The sequence below is a fragment of the Salmo salar genome, chromosome ssa14, assembly GCF_905237065.1.
Source record: "Salmo salar chromosome ssa14, Ssal_v3.1, whole genome shotgun sequence".
Lineage (NCBI taxonomy): Eukaryota > Metazoa > Chordata > Actinopteri > Salmoniformes > Salmonidae > Salmo > Salmo salar.
In genome coordinates this window covers 28,351,359-28,369,630 of record NC_059455.1, presented here as the reverse complement: position 1 = coordinate 28,369,630, position 18,272 = coordinate 28,351,359, and the positions used below count along the sequence as shown (strand labels likewise).

Below are 18,272 nucleotides of genomic sequence, written 5' to 3'. Positions count from 1 at the left end.
CGTATTAGCCGTGCCGGAGCATTCACAGATGATTTGTTCCCTAAATTGTAGCAGGTGTTCCGGGAGACTGGGATGGATGCTTGCTAATTAAAACGTAATGTGTCAATTTAAAGGGGAGCACAATCATATACTCAACACGGTCAGTGAGTAGCGGCGCCACACACAACAGATGCAGAATAGCTCCTCATAAAGACTGATTTCAATCAGCTTCCTTGTGGCGGCAGCGGCGATGTTTATGGCTGTATCTTTGTCATCCAACCAGAGGGGAGTGCATTGCAGTGCACCCCTAGTGGTGATTCAGAGAACAGGGAGCATCTGTCTCTAGGCTTCAAAGATCCTGCCATTCAGTCAATGTTCTGTAGATGAGAGAGGCCGTGTGATGTGGTTATGTAATCAAGTGTGTAATTGAGAGAGAGAACAGGGAGATGAGGAGAAACAAGGCTCAAACGTATTTCTAGCCTCATTCTCAGTACTGGATTATGTGTTTCTGTTCAGTTCAATGGTCATAACCTGTGAAAGTCTTTCTTTCTCACTAGCTGGAATGGTGTTAATTGGCTAGAGTGCACAGACTCACATTTAAACTCTCTGTCTTGCTCTATCTCTCTCTCCAATTTTTAGGTTGAATTATTGAAGTCTGCATTGTCTGATCTTCATACATTGTGGACTCTTATTGTTAATGAATGCCTTTTAAGTACAGCACAATGAGCCTCTTTGTTCAACCAAGACACCATCTGAAAATACATTGTCTTTTCCTCCAGTCATATACAGAACAAATTAGCTGCCCATTTCAAAAGCACCTCTCCGAAACATCACATAAAAGGCAAGTGCATTCTTTTATAAGCCTCCAGATTAAACGCACATTTTTACAGTTATGTCAAATTGGTGTGAGTGCAGTGGGCCAACAGCAGCAGCAGCAACAATGAAGGCATTTTGTGGTTTCAAATTAAACTTCTACAGGGGATGATTTAGTGAGAGTTTTTAAAACAGCATTGTTAGGGCACTGATGCTCATTTACCACAGTGACTCCTGCAGGTATGTGATTCTAATAACACCATTGGTCACACGTGCCACTCATTTAAAGAGAAGTGTACACTTGTCCAGGCCAGATAAACAAGGGGATTGGCCACAGTAGCTTTTAAATAGAAATAGGAAGACCATCATGGGTAATCATGTCCATTTTAGACGACTCTGATTGACCCTAGATGTCTGTGTTGTTTTCTATGTGATTGTATGGACAGTTGTTGCTTTGGCCTGGATGATTATGGTAGTAATCAATGTTCCCTCTAATTTTTCTCATCACTGAGCAAATTGCAGGTCTGCTTGAACTTTGTGAAAATTCTGTGCAACTTCCAGCGGGTGTTTACTGTGAACACTGAGGCTGTACCCGCTTTAAGTTACAGTTTTAACAGTTGCCATGTAGGCTATTTAACCATAATCTAGGCACACCAGAGTGTCCTATCATCAAAAACAATTGACAAGGAGGTGACTGAAAATGGTGGTGATGTTTAATGCAAGAAAACACTTTACAAAATAAAATGCATTATTATTTCCATACCATTATTACAGAGAATCAGACAAATGATGCTACCCTCTGCCTATTAGCTATTTAGCTTATTTAAGCCTGTCTCAAAATGCAACATTGCCCCTTTAAGACATAAAAAAAGCTCTTTATCTGACTTGCTTTTGAAAGATGTCTAGAAATGTACACATTTTGTGCTCCTGTAGGAAGCAATCCCTCCCCTATTGATGACTACAAATGATCTATAACTGGGGTAATGACTCACTAACTACCAAAGGATGTGAACAAAATGTGCACACGTGGCTACACGCAGCTCTCGCTTTGATCTCAAAACAAACGCATGTCCTGCTGTAAACACTGTCCAGGTCAAAGTAAATGGCACAGATCCATATATGGTCTATTTGCATATAGGCCTACTGCAGCTCTGATTAGTTATGCCGCACGGTCTGTGTAGAGTACGAGCTGTGTGGTGCGTGTCAATGCAATAGAATCCTACTCCAATGCATTCTGCCTACAACAAAATCTCTTGCATAGTTTGTTTTGTTTCGGGATGTTGCATTGAAAGTGGCTAATATTGAGTTGATTCGATCACAATTGCCACAGTAAAGTGAAACGTTGATTGTGTTAACTAACAGGGAACACTCTAAAAAGTTTAGTGAAGTTTAATCTAGGGCTTCTCTTTGTGGGTTGATACAGTATTTATTCTGCACGGCAGTCCATTGGAGCTACGCGGCAGTCTCGGGCTACTGTGCGCCCGCGCACTGTTTAGAGGGAACATTGGTAGCAATCAAATCTATGATAGAATATAGAAGTCAATCTCACCAGTTTATTGGGCCACGTGTCAGGGTTTCCCCTAGGACATTTTTTAGCAGAGGTGGCAAAGTTAGTGAAGGGGGGTGGGAGGGGTTGGGGGGTTGGTAGTGGACGTGGCCAATGACGTGGTCTATGACAAAAATAGTTTGATGCCCTCCTCTGCTGAGACAAAATGTTCCTGTTTTAAAGCTAATTTCCTGCAATTCTACACATTTTGCCATGGGGCTGAGAGAAAATGAACAGTTTTAAAGTAACTGTCCATTGAAAATCTCACTTTTAAAAGTTCATATTATGTTAACTCATACCCAAATAATAACTTATCAAACAATATAGCTCCATTATAATTTCTACATACTTTATATCTGGTTTTAGTCGTTTAAGTTGACACTGAAAAAGTTTGACCAAATACATCATGTTTTTCGGAAGAGCTGGTCACAATTTAGCAGCAGCTGCCCGCCATTGTTAAATGAATATAGGGGAAACACTGGTGTGCTTATGTGGTTCTCTCTCCAATGCAATGATTGTCATGAATCATCATCATGTGATCCATAATCACATCAGCGGTTAGATGCTATATTAGCAAACACTGCGAACGCATCGGCCCTAGGGGAATGTTTTAATCAATGAAAAAGTAACCTTTGGCTTAGCAGTCTCAGCCCCAGCACAGTCACATATATCTATCTATCTGTGTGTGTGGCTATAGACAAGTTCAAAATCGCCCTCTCTAAAGCCTAGGGTGACCTTCCCTACCTCCACCACCACCACGACCATCAGCATAAACATCACCACAAGAGTCAGGCTGAAAACCAAGACCTACCCTAGGCTTTAGAGAGGGCGATTTTGTACTTGTCTATAGCCACACCCACACACACACACACACACACACACACACACACACACACACACACACACACACACACACACACACACACACACACACACACAAAGCCACAATCTCTCTCTCTCACACACAGTACACAAACACTCCCAAGCTCTCAGGGATACTGAAGTGTAGTCTAGCAGTCAGAGGATGTAGGGGGCAGAGAGACCTCCAGTACTCTCCAGAGATAGATAGATGTGACTGTGCTGGGGCTGAGACTGCTAAGCAAACCCTCCACACCATTCATCATTCCAGCCGACAGGTCAGAAATAATTACCGCTCTCACTCTCTCCTTTGGTTTAATAGGGTAATAGATATTTCTGATGCATGTTCCCCGCTATCTGTCCGCTTGCCTCTCTGCATTTCAAATGTGTGAAAGCAGCATAATCGGATTTCAAACATGATTAGTGGAGGCGCTCCGACAACTCCGCAGATGGTCAGGGAGGGGCTGCGTGCTTGGTGAGGCTGCGTGGGATGGGGCTCGTGTTGTAACGTGGCAAAACTGTAATTAATTTGGCTGTTTGCACAGACTCTGGCTTTAGGCTAGTTTTAGTACTTTGGATATTGTGTAACAAATTGATGATCAGTAATTACAGACGGACGAGAGAGAGTTAAGAAGGGACTTTCTGAAGCATGACTGTTCTGCAGGATGACTGTTCTACCTAAGTTTGCCAGCGTCTTGTTTACATTTTCTATCGGGCATTCAAGGTTATTGTGACTTCTCTGGCGCTACTTGGGTCTCTCTCCCAACAGTCTCTCTCTCTGTGGAACAGCGAAGGCAAATGGAGCCATCTGGCTATATAGAGTCTGGCTTGCAGGTACCATCCTGCTTTGTTTCAAATCACTTTCATTACAGCCAAGGGAGGATGGCACATCCATTTTAGAAGCCTGTGTGTGTGTGTGTGTGTGTGTGTGTGTGTGTGTGTGTGTGTGTGTGTGTGTGTGTGTGTGTGTGTGTGTGTGTGTGTGTGTGTGTGTGTGTGTGTGTGTGTGTGCCTGTGCGTGCCTGTTTGTGTGTGTGTGTGCCTGTTTGTGTGTGTGCCTGTGCGTGCATGCTGCTTTTATCAGAACATGAGAGGAGGTCTGTGATTTAAAGCTAACTGAGGGGCTACAGTACTATCCTCGACAAAGAATCTCAAACACTACTCTCATTCTCAGCCATGGAGAAGAGAGCCTGGAAAGAGAGGCTGTTCAAAAACATCATCACACATACAGTGAGGGAAAAAAGTATTTGATCCCCTGCTGATTTTGTACGTTTATCCACTGACAAAGAAATGATCAGTCTATAATTTTAATGGTAGGTTTATTTGAACAGTGAGAGACAGAATAACAACACAAAAAAACAGAAAAACGCTTGTCAAAAATATTATAAAATGATTTGTATTTTAATGAGGGAAATAAGTATTTGACCCCTCTGCAAAACATGACTTAGTACTTGGTGGCAAAACCCTTCTTGGTAATCACAGAGGTCAGATGTTTCTTGTAGTTGGCCACCAGGTTTGCACACAACTCAGGAGGGATTTTGTCCCACTCCTCTTTGCAGATCTTCTCCAAGTCATTAAGGTTTCGAGGCTGACTTTTGGCAACTCGAACCTTCAGCTCCCTCCACAGATTTTCTATGGGATTAAGGTCTGGAGACTGGATAGGCCACTCCAGGACCTTAATGGGCTTCTTCTTGAGCCACTCCTTTGTTGCCTTGTTTTGGGTCATTGTCATGCTGGAATACCCATCCACGACCCATTTTCAATGCCCTGCCTCACCCAAGATTTGACGGTACATGGCCCTGTCCATCGTCCCTTTGATGCGGTGAAGTTGTCCTGTCCCCTTAGCAGAAAAACACCCCTAAAGCATATTGTTTCCACCTCCATGTTTGACGGTGGGGATGGTGTTCTTGGGGTCATAGGCAGCATTCCTCCTCCTCCAAACACGGCGAGTTGAGTTGATGCCAAAGAGCTCCATTTTGGTCTCATCTGACCACAACACTTTCAACCAGTTGTCCTCTGAATCATTCAGATGTTCATTGGCAAACTTCAGACAGGCATGTATATGTGCTTTCTTCCCTGTGGCTCAGTTGGTAGAGCATGGTGTGTGCAATGTCAGGGTTGTGGGTTTGATTCCCATGGGGTGCCAGTACAAAAAAAAAATGTATATTTTTTTTAAATGTATGAAATGTATGCATTCACTACTGTAAGTCGCTCTGGATAAGAGCGTCTGCTAAATGACTAAAATGTAAATGTAAAATGTTGAGCAGGGGGACCTTGCGGGCGCTGCAGGATTTCAGTCCTTCACGGCGTAGTGTGTTACCAATTGTTTTCTTGGTGACTATGGTCCCAGCTGCCTTGAGATCATTGACAAGATCCTCCCGTGTAGTTCTGGGCTGATTCCTCACCGTTCTCATGATCATTGCAACTCCACGAGGTGAGATCTTGCATGGAGCCCCAGGCTGAGGGAGATTGACAGTTCTTTTGTGTTTCTTCCATTTGCGAATAATCGCACCAACTGTTGTCACCTTCTCACCAAGCTGCTTGGCAATGGTCTTGTAGCCCATTCCAGCCTTGTGTAGGTCAACAATCTTGTCCCTGACATCCTTGGATAGCTCTTTGGTCTTGGCCATGGTGGAGAGTTTGGAATCTGATTGATTGATTGCTTCTGTGGGTAGGTGTCTTTTATACAGGTAAGAAGCTGAGATTAGGAGCACTCCCTTTAAGAGTGTGCTCCTAATCTCAGCTCGTTACCTGTATAAAAGACACCTGGGAGCCAGAAATCTTTCTGATTGAGAGTGGGTCAAATACTTATTTCCCTCATTAAAATGCTAATCAATTTATAATATTTTTAACATGCGTTTTTCTGGATTTTTGTTGTTGTTATTCTGTCTCTCACTGTTCAAATAAACCTACCATTAAAATTATTGACTGACCATTTCTTTGTCAGTGGGCAAACGTACAAAGTCACCAGGGGATCAAATACTTTTTTACCTCACTGTATGAAGGCAATGTTAGCCTTCACTGAATTCTCAAAAATATAATATGACCACATCAAAAAGCCTCCCCCCTCCTATGTTCGGTCCTCTAGCTGGTATAGTTCAATGAGTATGTTTACATGCACACTAATAATTCGATATTAAAGTGATTATGGCAGTAGGTCGAGTATAGCTTTAGTCATGTAAACATCCTAAGGTCATAATCGAAGTCAGCATACACCGATTAAAACACCTGGTTTTCTGAGCAATCTTTGGAAGTATTAGGAAATATAAACACCTTAATCTGAATTCAAGCTGTGTATTTGATCTGTGCATGTTATGCCTGAGTGAACGTTTATTTTGATTGCCAATTTTCTGCATTTATCAGTCCTATCAGGTAGCCTGATTTCAGATGTGTCCATGTAAACAGGATTATTAAGGAAATCATTATTCTTGCAAGCATGTAAACGTTTGATATTAACAAAGCATGTAAAATGATATTACCAATAAACTGTTTTAGGCTGTCAAGAATTTGCATTCTCTTGAATTATTTCCATAACTTCATTGGTAGGTAAAGATAATTTGTCTTCTGGCTACTGTATAAAAAGTCTACCTAAAGCCATTGGTTTTTACATGTGTCAAGTTGGTAAACAGATGTTATTTCTCTCCTCCAGGTCCAAGATATCCCAGCTCCCCCAGCTCTGTCCCAGGGTCTCCAGGAGATCTGGTTCCCATCGCGGCAGACAGACAGCAGCTCCGTGGGCCAGCTCAAACGCATGAAAAGGGACTGGGTAATCCCCCCAATCAACGTCCCAGAGAACTCCAGAGGAGAGTTCCCCCAGGACCTGGTCCGGGTAAGACGCCACACACATAGCCACACACACACACACACACACACACACACACACACACACACACACACACACACACACACACACACACACACACACACACACACACACACACACACACACACACACACACACACACACACACACACACACACCTATCACACCGGTTATCCACAACCTGAAAGGAGACGGTGCTCTTATTCTGAGCTTCATGGTTCTGTGGAGCAGCAGCAGATTTTGGACCGGTCATTTCTGTTCTACCAGCATTATCACTCAATCCACCACCATATTGACTCCACGTCCTGAAAGGTCAAGTGCTTGTGCTAAAGTATCTGATTTCCCTCTCCCAGTCAGGCAAGCCGTCACTATGAATGTTCCTGCTATTATGTAGCTTTAGAGATGAGAGTGAAAAGGACAAAGAGCCCTCCAGTGGCTTGTTTCCCTCAGGTTTCCTGTTGAGATATTATCCTCACTTTATCATGTGCTCAAGGGGCAGGGGGTGGGTGGATATGAATGATGGAGGACTGGCTATCCTTCTCATGTCAGTTAAGAAGTATATCCTTTCTCAACATAAGCCTACTGGATCCTGACATAGTGCTAAATCCAGTATATACTTTCTGTATGTATTATATTTAATCCAGAAGCATTAAGGGGCTGAGTTTAATGGATGACATAAGGGAGAGGCACCAGGCACCATCCAGACACACCATGGATACCAAGGCTTATGGGTAGAGATAGACAGGCCAGGGAAGACATAGAGGCTCAAATACATCACACTCGCATATAGTTTAGACACATACACACACGCAAGGGAGGAAGATCTGTCTGTACCACTCACCAACGGGACTCTAGCGCGGGGCAACACACCAACACCGATACATACCCCTGCCATAACATCATTATTTTAAGTAGAATTCTGAACAGTATATATACCCACAATTGATTATTGATCGTTGACCAACGTACTTTTGGGTTCTGAAACAGATCCGGTCGGACAATGACAAGAACCGCTCCCTGAGGTACAGTGTGACTGGACCCGGAGCTGACCAGCCGCCCACTGGCATCTTCATCATCCACCCCATCTCTGGAGAGCTGTCCGTCATGAAACCCCTGGACAGAGAACACATTTCCAACTTCCATGTAAGTCTCATACACACACACATGGGTCTACGTGAAAGAGAGGAGATGATTAGGACCACACATACTGACAAAGTCAAGATCCACTTTGGATCAAAACATTGTTATTTTCTAGCCAAATAACGGTAAGGTGGAGCAATAGTGTCTGCGGGTCCTATTCATCTCAAGCTTTCTTTGGTTCAGCACCACCTAAAGTGATGTGCATTCACTTTAAGTGATAGAGAGAGAAGCTTGGCCTTGTGCAGTTCAGTGAATAGGAGAAACAGAGCAGACATTCTGAACAGTTACAGTAAAAGGTTTCTAAACAGTGTACCAAGCATTAAGCATTCTTTATCCAGAGGTATGTGTCCTCTTTGGCTAATACATTGTCTGCATACTCTAGGAGGCTGTCTGGCATGTGTTCAAGGTTCCCTTGGTAGTCAGCGTGAGACTTGTATTAGACAGTGGGCAGACAGAAAAAAACTATAAATTGCAGGTTTGTAATGAAGGTATAATGGAGCAGGCATCGCTCGAAGCGCTGCACTGTGAACAAACAAGCATTAACAGTATTGAAAGGCACATTTCTGGGTTTATTTTTTTTCTATAATTGGAAATAGCTGAAGTAAGAGAGCCATTGCAATGCCAAAGTTCTGCTCAGGCAAATGTAAGTGTTTTTGCTGAATGTTTATTGTTTGGTTCTTGCATGCATGTGTATGCATGTGTCCACCACAGTCAGCTGAGTGCTGATATCTCTCTGGTGTCTCCCTCCAGCTGAGAGCCCATGCTGTGGATCTGAATGGTAACCAAGTAGAGAGCCCCATCGACATTGTAATCAATGTGATTGACATGAACGACAACCGGCCAGAGTTCATCCATCAGATATGGAACGGCACCATCCCTGAGGGCTCGAAACCAGGTAGTGGCCAAGACCAACCTCCCAGCCTTCCTATCCTCTGGCCTTCGGTGCCACTAAACTATCACTAGATAAAACAGCATTGATTAATCACAGGGAGTAATCATTTTGTTAATTTTGCTGCTGTTCGATATGGATAAGATCTCTGCCAATAGAATGTATTCTCTTGTGGAAGTGCTTTGTCAACATTTCAGACAAAGCCAAAGTTTTTTGGGGGCTATGTTTTGACTGTGCTCCATATTAGTCAATGGATCCTCATAAAAGGGAAGTAGTTTAATGACTGTAGGTACATTAAATGCAGTACTGAAATAAAACAAGGTCATACTATTTTAAAAACCCTTGTTAAATCCCCTATTTGCATCTTCTGTCTGTCTTGTCATCACTCAGGGACCTTTGTTATGACGGTAACGTCTGTTGACAAAGATGACCCCAAAACAGCCAATGGGATGCTGCGCTACAAGATCGTATCCCAGAATCCTGAGAGCCCGACATCCAACATGTTCACCATCAACAATAAGACAGGAGGCATCATTACCGTCGCAGCCGGCCTGGACAGAGAGGTACGCAATACAGGAGTTTGTGTATGCGTGTGTACGCGCATATGTGTGCCTATTAAACCCCCAATGCAGTAGCATTAAGGTTACAGTCCCAGTATCATAGCCATTTATCACATTAATTCATGTGTGCTCCTCATTGCTGCACAGCACTCCTCGAACATGCATAAGTCAAGACATCCTTTCCTTTGTTTACCTAAATGAGCTGTGGATTGCAGATACAGATTTGAAAACAAACAGAACAATGTAGTTTTGGGTTGTTTTTGCTGATGATAATCTTCACTGTGTCTCAAAACTAATTAAGCTCGCTAAGCATGACTGATTACCATTTTACCAACGGAGCCCAGAAATGGACTCATCGCCCACTTCATACTTATTGCCTCTAACAAGGAGGCAACATGCATCATTGAGCAGATAAATGTTTCTTTTTCTCCCCGTTGCTATTAATGGTAACACTCTCCTATTTAATTGCATGGCGATGGTCTTGCTTATACTGGATGGAATTGACGAAACAAATACACAAGTTGAGGGGGAGAAACAAAGCCAGTTGGTGCAATTCTGGCGAGGGCAATCTGGCTAGCTGGCCTGCTATATCAAGTTCACCCCTGGGGCCACTGTTATAGCTGTTATATGTACGGCAGTTGCCACCGTGAAAGTAATTTGCCCGATTCTCATTACCTAGTCACTTGAGTGTCTTTTAATGTGAAGGGAGTAATTTATTACAGTGGGATTACCCATCATGCACCATGATGCTACACAGAGTGGAAATGTGGAAGTGTTGCACTCCCACAGCAAGCAGACTTCTATAGATCATTTCTCTCTCCACTGGGAAAGGATGTGGACTTGATCATTGTGAGAATAACTAGGGTTCCTCAACCTCCTCATTGTGGTTTGACAGATATTAGGTTGTTAGGATAAGAGAAATTGAACTTAATAATGTAGAGAAATTGAAAATGATCATTATTTTAGTTTATGTAAGATTCAACCTACACGTAAGGCTCAACACAAGGGTTTAGGTGTTGTTCGCATACATAGTTAATTATTTTCCAACATGTTTTTCTTCTTGCAGAAAGTTCCTCAGTACACGTTGATCATCCAGGCCACAGACATGGAGGGCAACCCCATGTACGGTCTCTCCAACACCGCCACCGCCGTCATCAAAGTCACGGACATCAATGACAACCCACCGGAGTTCACTGCAGAGACGGTGAGAAAGAACACAGCTTCACATCCATGTACTACACCACACTGTGTGTTACGGTCATAGCACTGTCACACTGTCTATATGTACTTAACCCACACATAGCACACACTCAGCCTTGCTTGCAGAGCATTTCAGATGGCATAAAGATTAGCTGTTAGCCAGCCATCCGTTTGCTGTTCTGTCCTACTCCGTCCAGATGTTGACACATGTAAGTACTGATACCCTAAGTACATCAGGCAGACAAAGAGAGGAGATGAGCGAGAGCAGAGGAGAGGAGAGCTGAGAAAGGTGCTGAATGTATTTGTGAGAGATGCTTCCCCTCTGTGTAATGTAAGTGTATTGTTTTTCTATCAGACCGAGATGGTGAAGATAACATGATAAGTTGCTGTGGACATTTATTTACCTGAAATGTCGGGAGTGTAGTACTGGAGCACAGAGCCTGTGTTTTCCACTGGCGCAGCAGTATGTCTAACTGCTCTCTAACTGCTCTCTGTCCCATCCCCAATCTTTTATTCATGTAGTTCTTTGGAGAGGTGCCTGAGAACCGGGTGAATGTCATCGTGGCCAACCTAACGGTGACAGACAAAGACCAGCCCAACACGCCAGCCTGGAACACCGTCTACAAGATCACCGGGGGCGACCCCACCGGCAGGTTCTCCGTGCCAACCGATCCCACCACTAACGAGGGCCTGGTAACTGTTGTCAAGGTGAGACTGGCTAGTACCCCCTCAGACTCAATCCACCCCCCCATCTCCCCTAGGAGCCACTGACCATGAATAACGAAGACAGCTCTTAAAGATTAAATTAATAGTTTATAATGCCTTCTATGTATGTAAGCTGTAGGAGTTATCTATAGCAGAGAGAGCAAAGGTGCATGTCAACTGTTTTATTTAACCCTGTGTGTGTGTGTGTGTGTGTGTGTGTGTGTGTGTGTGTGTGTGTGTGTGTGTGTGTGTGTGTGTGTGTGTGTGTGTGTGTGTGTGTGTGTGTGTGTGTGTGTGTGTGTGTGTGTGTGTGTGTGTGTGTGTATGTATAGCAATTGAAGACTAATTGGTCAACAGTTGTAGAACTAGCTACAGTTGCTCCTAGCTGTCTTCTCCTGGGCTCTTTGTCTTATGGCATTAGAAAAATAATAATAATATTTTACTGATCAAGAAAAACAGAATGAATACTTTATCCATCCATTCTCTTACACTCAATGGAACACACTTATATACTGTTGGTTTCCTCCCTACAGCCAATCGACTATGAGATCAGCAGGACGTACGTGTTGACGGTGGTAGCGGTGAACGAGGTGTCCCTCGCCCGGGGCATCCACTCCCCTCGCCAGTCCACCGCCACGGTCTCCATCAGGGTCATCGATGTCAACGAGAGCCCTAACTTTGACCCCAACCCCAAACTCATCAAGCTGGAGGAGGGGATGCAACCAGAATCAGCACTAACCACCTTCACAGCACAGGACCCTGATAGATTCATGCAGCAGACCATTAGGTAGTAATGACACTAAATAGCTGTATTCATGCAGAATTTTTCATACAGTTTGCTCAAAGCACTGACTGGCATTATGTCAATGAAAATACTCCCTTTTACTGAACATTCAACACCTTTAGCCTTAAATTTACATGTCTGCATGAGAGAAAAAGTAACATGTAAGGTTGTCTTGTATCTTCTGTAAGCTTTCCTCGTACTCTGTAAATGTCCACACTGAAGAAGGCTGTGAAGCCTGATGCAGTGAAAATAATTTTAAAAAGTAGAATAAGGAAGTAAGCTTTATGCGACATCTTTTTGAGTGCGGACCCATTACACCTTTTTGTTTGTCTGAATTTGCGGGTTTTACGCACCAACCAAGCTTCTGGGAGAGCGCAATGATTCTCTTTTGACTCGTCCTTTGTATTCTCAGATACACCAGGCTCTCAGACCCAGCCAACTGGCTGAGAATCGACCCTAACACCGGGCACATCACAACCATCGCCGTCCTGGACCGTGAATCGCCCTACGTGAAGGACAACATGTACAGCGCCACCTTCCTAGCCTCTGACAGCGGTACGTAGCTTAGCCACCAGGCTCTAATATCTGCTTCCCACAAGTAACCTAGGAGAATATTGTTTTTAGCAAGCAAAAATGTCAAACACAGCTACCTTGTTCAAGGTTAACATTGTCCCTGACATCAATGTAGCAAAAGCCACCCTGTTGAAGGAAATGTTTCCGAGCCAGCCCAGACTAAACAGCCACACTGTGGACGTGTTCACCTCTCTCCTTCCCTGACTGGATTTACCTCTGTTCAGGTTTAGCCTGTTCCACGGAGCACAGCACAGGCCAATGGGCTTAAACTCACCCAATATAGAGTTTTCTCAGCATTAATAGGTTAGGATTGGATGACTAGCTCCTTTGAGCGTGGCCTGAATGGCAAAAAATCCTCTTAGCCCCATGAATACATAGAGGAGCTGAGGCTCTGGGGCTCCGGGGCTAAGGCAGCGACAGTAGGCTCTTCTCTGTCTGTCTGCTTTAGTATTCTCACCCTGTGGCCTCCCCCTTCGTCAGGAAGACACACTCTCTTCAGATCACACACCCAGACCCTCTGCCCTCCCCCCGTCTGGAGGGGTCCTGTCCCTGCAGGGTGGCTGCTGCTGCTCCTCTATGCCCTAGTTTAGCACCAAGCACCAGGCTCAGGATAAGGACTTTATGCATTGCCACAGTGCAGTGAGACATCATGCATTAAAATGAGGCAGATCACTTCGTTATATATTTCCCCTTATCGTTATGTTGATTTGTTAAAATCGATATTTTTATCAATGTACGTGTGTGTGCATGCGTGTGTCCCTGTCTGTCTGTATGTGTTGTCCCGTCCAGGCATCCCCCCGGCGAGCGGTACAGGCACCCTGCAGATCTTCCTGCTGGACATCAATGACAACGCGCCCCACGTCTACCCCCAGGAGACTGAGATGTGTGAGAAACCTGAGCCCAACGGCTTCAACATCACAGCGCTAGACGGAGACCTCAGCCCCAATGCCGGACCCTTCGCATTCGAGCTGGCTAACAGACCCTCAGACGTACAGAGAAACTGGACCATCACACGGCTCAGTGGTAAGACACAACAATAACAAAATGAGGGCTAATCAATATACCTGGGCCTGTGGGTTGGCAGTACTTCTGGTTTTCATTCTTCCCATGTAATCAGAGACCGATTTAGTCCTCCTGGGTCACCAGGAGCCATTCTGGCCAATAAATGACATTCATCAATCAACTGCCAGTGAAAATGGAGAACCACCAGTACCGTGTGGCCCTAGTTATTTGGATGGTGATAATAACACTGTAGGGTTTGGGACTGTATGTGCTTGGCACTGGCTTAGAGGCAGTACTGTAATGGCTTCATGTCCATGGGTTGACATGTGGTTTCAGGCTTTCCATAGGGCCAGGTGCAGTGACCTATAACACTAGACAGTGTTCTCAGTGTGGGTTCCTCACATGACCTTAATGAAGACAATGTACTATAAAAGAGATTAATAGCAGGCCTTCGCTTCATCAAGCAGCTCACTAATTGATTATGCTAATTATGCTAACACAAAAAAAGAGGAATGACTCATTTGTTGTGCGTTGCTAGTGGTTAGATGTTGTGAGTGTAAACCACAGTGAATAAATATCATAATAGTATAACAGCCAAATGGATTATAGGATCTGGGGGAGTTTAGCCTAAGCGCCATTATTAAAAGGTCTTCAGTGGGTTTATAAAATTATAAATATAAATCCTGACCATATTTTGGATGACATATGCTGGCAACTTCCAGGTATAGGAAGTTATGCTGTTCTGTTAAGCTTTTTTCCCAGTAGTAATAAGTTGGTTATCTAATTTGTGTACTCAATATAGATAAGTTCAGAGATGAAAAAGTTGCACTTGGATTTGTTATGTAGAGGTAAGGTTAGTGTTGTTTTGTGTTAAGTAACATTTTTCTATTTCTCTCTCTTTCTCTTCCTTTACGTCTCCCTCCCTCCCGCTCTCATCCTCCCCCACTCCCTCCCACCCCCAGGTGACTTTGCCCAGTTGAGCCTGAAGATTGGTTTCCTGGAAAGCGGCATCTACGAGATCCCCATCATCATCACTGACTCTGGCAACCTGCCCATGTCCAACACATCCTACCTGCGTGTCAAGGTGTGTCAGTGTGACCACAACGGGGACTGCACCGACCAGCAGCACATTGTCGCTGCAGGGCTGGGCACGGGCGCCATCATCGCCATCCTACTCTGCATCATTATCCTGCTCAGTGAGTGTCCCACTGCCGCTTTGCCTCAGTGCACACATGCACACACACACACACCAGACACCAGTGCCGTCACCCCACCCACCACACACATACAGTGGTTTGCGAAAGTATTCACCCCCCTTGGCATTTTTACTATTTTGTTGCTTTACAATCTGCAATTAAAATAGATTTTTTGGGGGTTTGTATCATTGGATTTACACAACATGCCTACCACTTTGATGCAAAACATTTTTTTATTGTGAAACAAAGCATGAAATCCAAGTAAAAATCAATTCAAATTACAGGTTGTAATGCAACAAAATAGGAAAAAACCCCAAGGGGGATGAATACTTTTGCAAGGCACTGTACAAAACAAGATAAATGTCATCCCTTACCATCCCTAAACATAGCCGCAGGGATTATTAAGGAGCTCAACGTCATGCCCAAGAGATAGCAGTAGATTATTTCTCAATTACCCAAAAGATAGATAGCACTGATCAGTCTCGTGGCAAGGTTTACATGTGTATGCAAAATATCTTATGTTTTGTAATATGGGATATTTTGCTCTCTTTTTATTTCTTTATATCTTTCTCTCTCGATCCCTCCTTGCCTCCCTTTCCATTCCTCCTCTGTAGTTCTTGTGTTGTTGTTTGTGGTGTGGATGAAGCGTCGTGATAAGGAGCGTCAGGCCAAGCAGCTGCTTATTGACCCTGAGGACGATGTCAGAGACAACATCCTGAAGTATGACGAGGAGGGAGGAGGAGAAGAGGACCAGGTAGAGACACACACACACACACACACACACACACACACACACACACACACACACACACACACACACACACACACACACACACACACACTAACATATATACACACACATGCATGCAGGCGTGCACACACACACACACACACACACACACACACACACACACACACACACACACACACACACACACACACACACACACACACACACACACACACAAACATACACACACGTGCAGGCACACACACACACACACTCACTCACACATTCATACACACACAAACACAAAAACACACACAAGACATCAGATGACTTACAATACTAACCCGCACTTGTTGTAATAAACTCCAGTTAATACAAGGGAATCATTTCGTAAATGTCTGGTAATATCATTAACAAATGGAGTGTGTTCTTGCCATGGGCCCATTTTGTGATGGACTCCACACACTGGGCCAGGTAGTGTTCAGGGCTGGTTATTGCAGCGATAATGTAATTGGGAGACAGACATCTGCTGCTGTGTTATAATGAAGCTCCATCTACACATCTACCAATGATTGGGCAGGAGGGAACATGCACACACACAGGCACACACACACACACACGAACAGGCCCACACACAAACAGACACACATTCACACACCGGCACACACACACATACACACGGGCACACATACACAGAGGCAAACACGCATAAGGATGTGCACACACGGAAGCACACACACACACACACACACACACACACACACACACACACACACACACACACACACACACACACACACACACACACACACACACACACACACACACACACACACACACACACAGGGAAGCACACACACAAACTGTAATGTCTGAAGACACTGTGATATAACACTCCTCAAAGACCTTAGAAGCAGGAAGGGTAACATATTTCATATTTATCAAAAGAAAACAAGCTTCCATTTTGAGCTAGGGGGAGGAGGAGGTATGGACGTCAGAAGGAAATGGTCTTGTCTATGAAATCTGGAAGTCAGTCCGTCGGGGTTGTATTGTGGGTAAAAAATGAACCATACAGCCCCAGTGATGTGGACTATATAATGCCTCACCTCTGTTCTCCCTATCTCTCCCGCTGGGGAGGAAATTGAAGTGTCAGTGCAGTGGCCGCTCGGCGCTCTCAAAGTATTTTATTTTAGTTGCTGACTGCCATTACCTGGGTTTTTATTAGTCCATGTGGCACTCATTCTACCAAGAGGAGACAGATGATCATCCCCTTGCTCACTGGCCATGTGGGAAGTGGAGAATAATGTGGTGAAGAAAGAACATAAAATTCCAGAAACTTCTGTGGAAGTTTTGGAAGTTGATAGAGAAACTCAATCGTGATGAGTGTTCTTTTAGCCCTGCCTGCACTTAAATGCAGTCTCAAACTGAAGTACATCTGTGGGTAACACTTTATTTGGATTGTCCCAAGTAGATGGTTTATATAGTGGGATGCGAAAGTATTCACCCCCCTTGGCATTTTTCCTATTTTGTTGCCTTACAACCTAGAATTAAAATAGATTTTTTGAGGATTTGCATCATTTGATTTACTCAACATGCCTACCACTTTGAAGATGCAAAATATTTTTTATTGTGAAACAAACAAGAAATAAGACAAAAAAACTGAACTTGAGCGTACATAACCATTCACCCCCCAAAGTCAATACTTTGTAGAGCCACCTTTTGCAGCAATTACAGCTGCAAGTCTCTTGGGGTATTTTTCTATAAGCTTGGCACATCTAGCCACTGGGATTTTGGCCCATTCTTCAAGGCAAAACTGCTCCAGCTCCTTCAAGTTGGATGTGTTCCACTGGTGTACAGCAATCTTTAAGTCATACCACAGATTCTCAGTTGGATTGAGGTCTGGGATTTGACTAGGCAGTTCCAAGACATTTAAATGTTTCCCCTTAAACCACTCAAGTGTTGTTTCAGCAGTATGCTTGGGGTCATTGTCCTGCAGGAAGATGAACCTCCGTCCCAGGCTCAAATCTTTGGAAGACTGAAACAGGTTTACCTCGGGAATTTCCCTGTGTTTAGCGCCATCCATCATTCCTTCAATTCTGACCATCATTCCTTCAATTCTGACCAGTTTCCCAGTCCCTGCCGATGAAAAACTTCCCCATAGCATGATGCTGCCACCACCATGCTTCAGCGTTTTCCTTGATGGCCAAAAATATCAATTTTAGTTTAATCTGACCAGACTACCTTCTTCCATATGTTTGGGGAGTCTCCCACATGCCTTATGGCGAACACCAAACTTGTTTGCTTATTTTTTTCTTTAAGCAATGTCTTTTTTCTGGCCACTCTTTCATAAAGCCCTGCTCTGTGGAGTGTACGGCTTAAAGTGGTCCTATGGACAGATACTCCAATCTCCGCTGTGGAGCTTTGCAGCTCCTTCAGGGTTATCTTTGGTCTCTTTTTTGCCTCTCTGGTTAATG

The 18,272-nt window shown here is 44.0% G+C and overlaps 1 protein-coding gene across 1 annotated transcript in view; it reads left to right on the top strand.

Annotated features, from left to right (window-relative positions):
- The window catches only part of LOC106569171 (cadherin-2), a 112,957-nt gene that overhangs the window by 71,222 nt on the left and 23,463 nt on the right, over nt 1-18,272 (top strand). Inside the window, exons 4-14 of the mRNA XM_014140224.2 lie at nt 6,846-7,025; nt 8,007-8,162; nt 8,910-9,054; nt 9,439-9,611; nt 10,675-10,812; nt 11,331-11,516; nt 12,047-12,300; nt 12,710-12,852; nt 13,660-13,893; nt 14,835-15,068; nt 15,683-15,822. Coding sequence (XP_013995699.1) covers nt 6,846-7,025; nt 8,007-8,162; nt 8,910-9,054; nt 9,439-9,611; nt 10,675-10,812; nt 11,331-11,516; nt 12,047-12,300; nt 12,710-12,852; nt 13,660-13,893; nt 14,835-15,068; nt 15,683-15,822 — 1,983 coding nt within the window. The remainder of the gene's footprint in view (nt 1-6,845; nt 7,026-8,006; nt 8,163-8,909; nt 9,055-9,438; nt 9,612-10,674; nt 10,813-11,330; nt 11,517-12,046; nt 12,301-12,709; nt 12,853-13,659; nt 13,894-14,834; nt 15,069-15,682; nt 15,823-18,272) is intronic.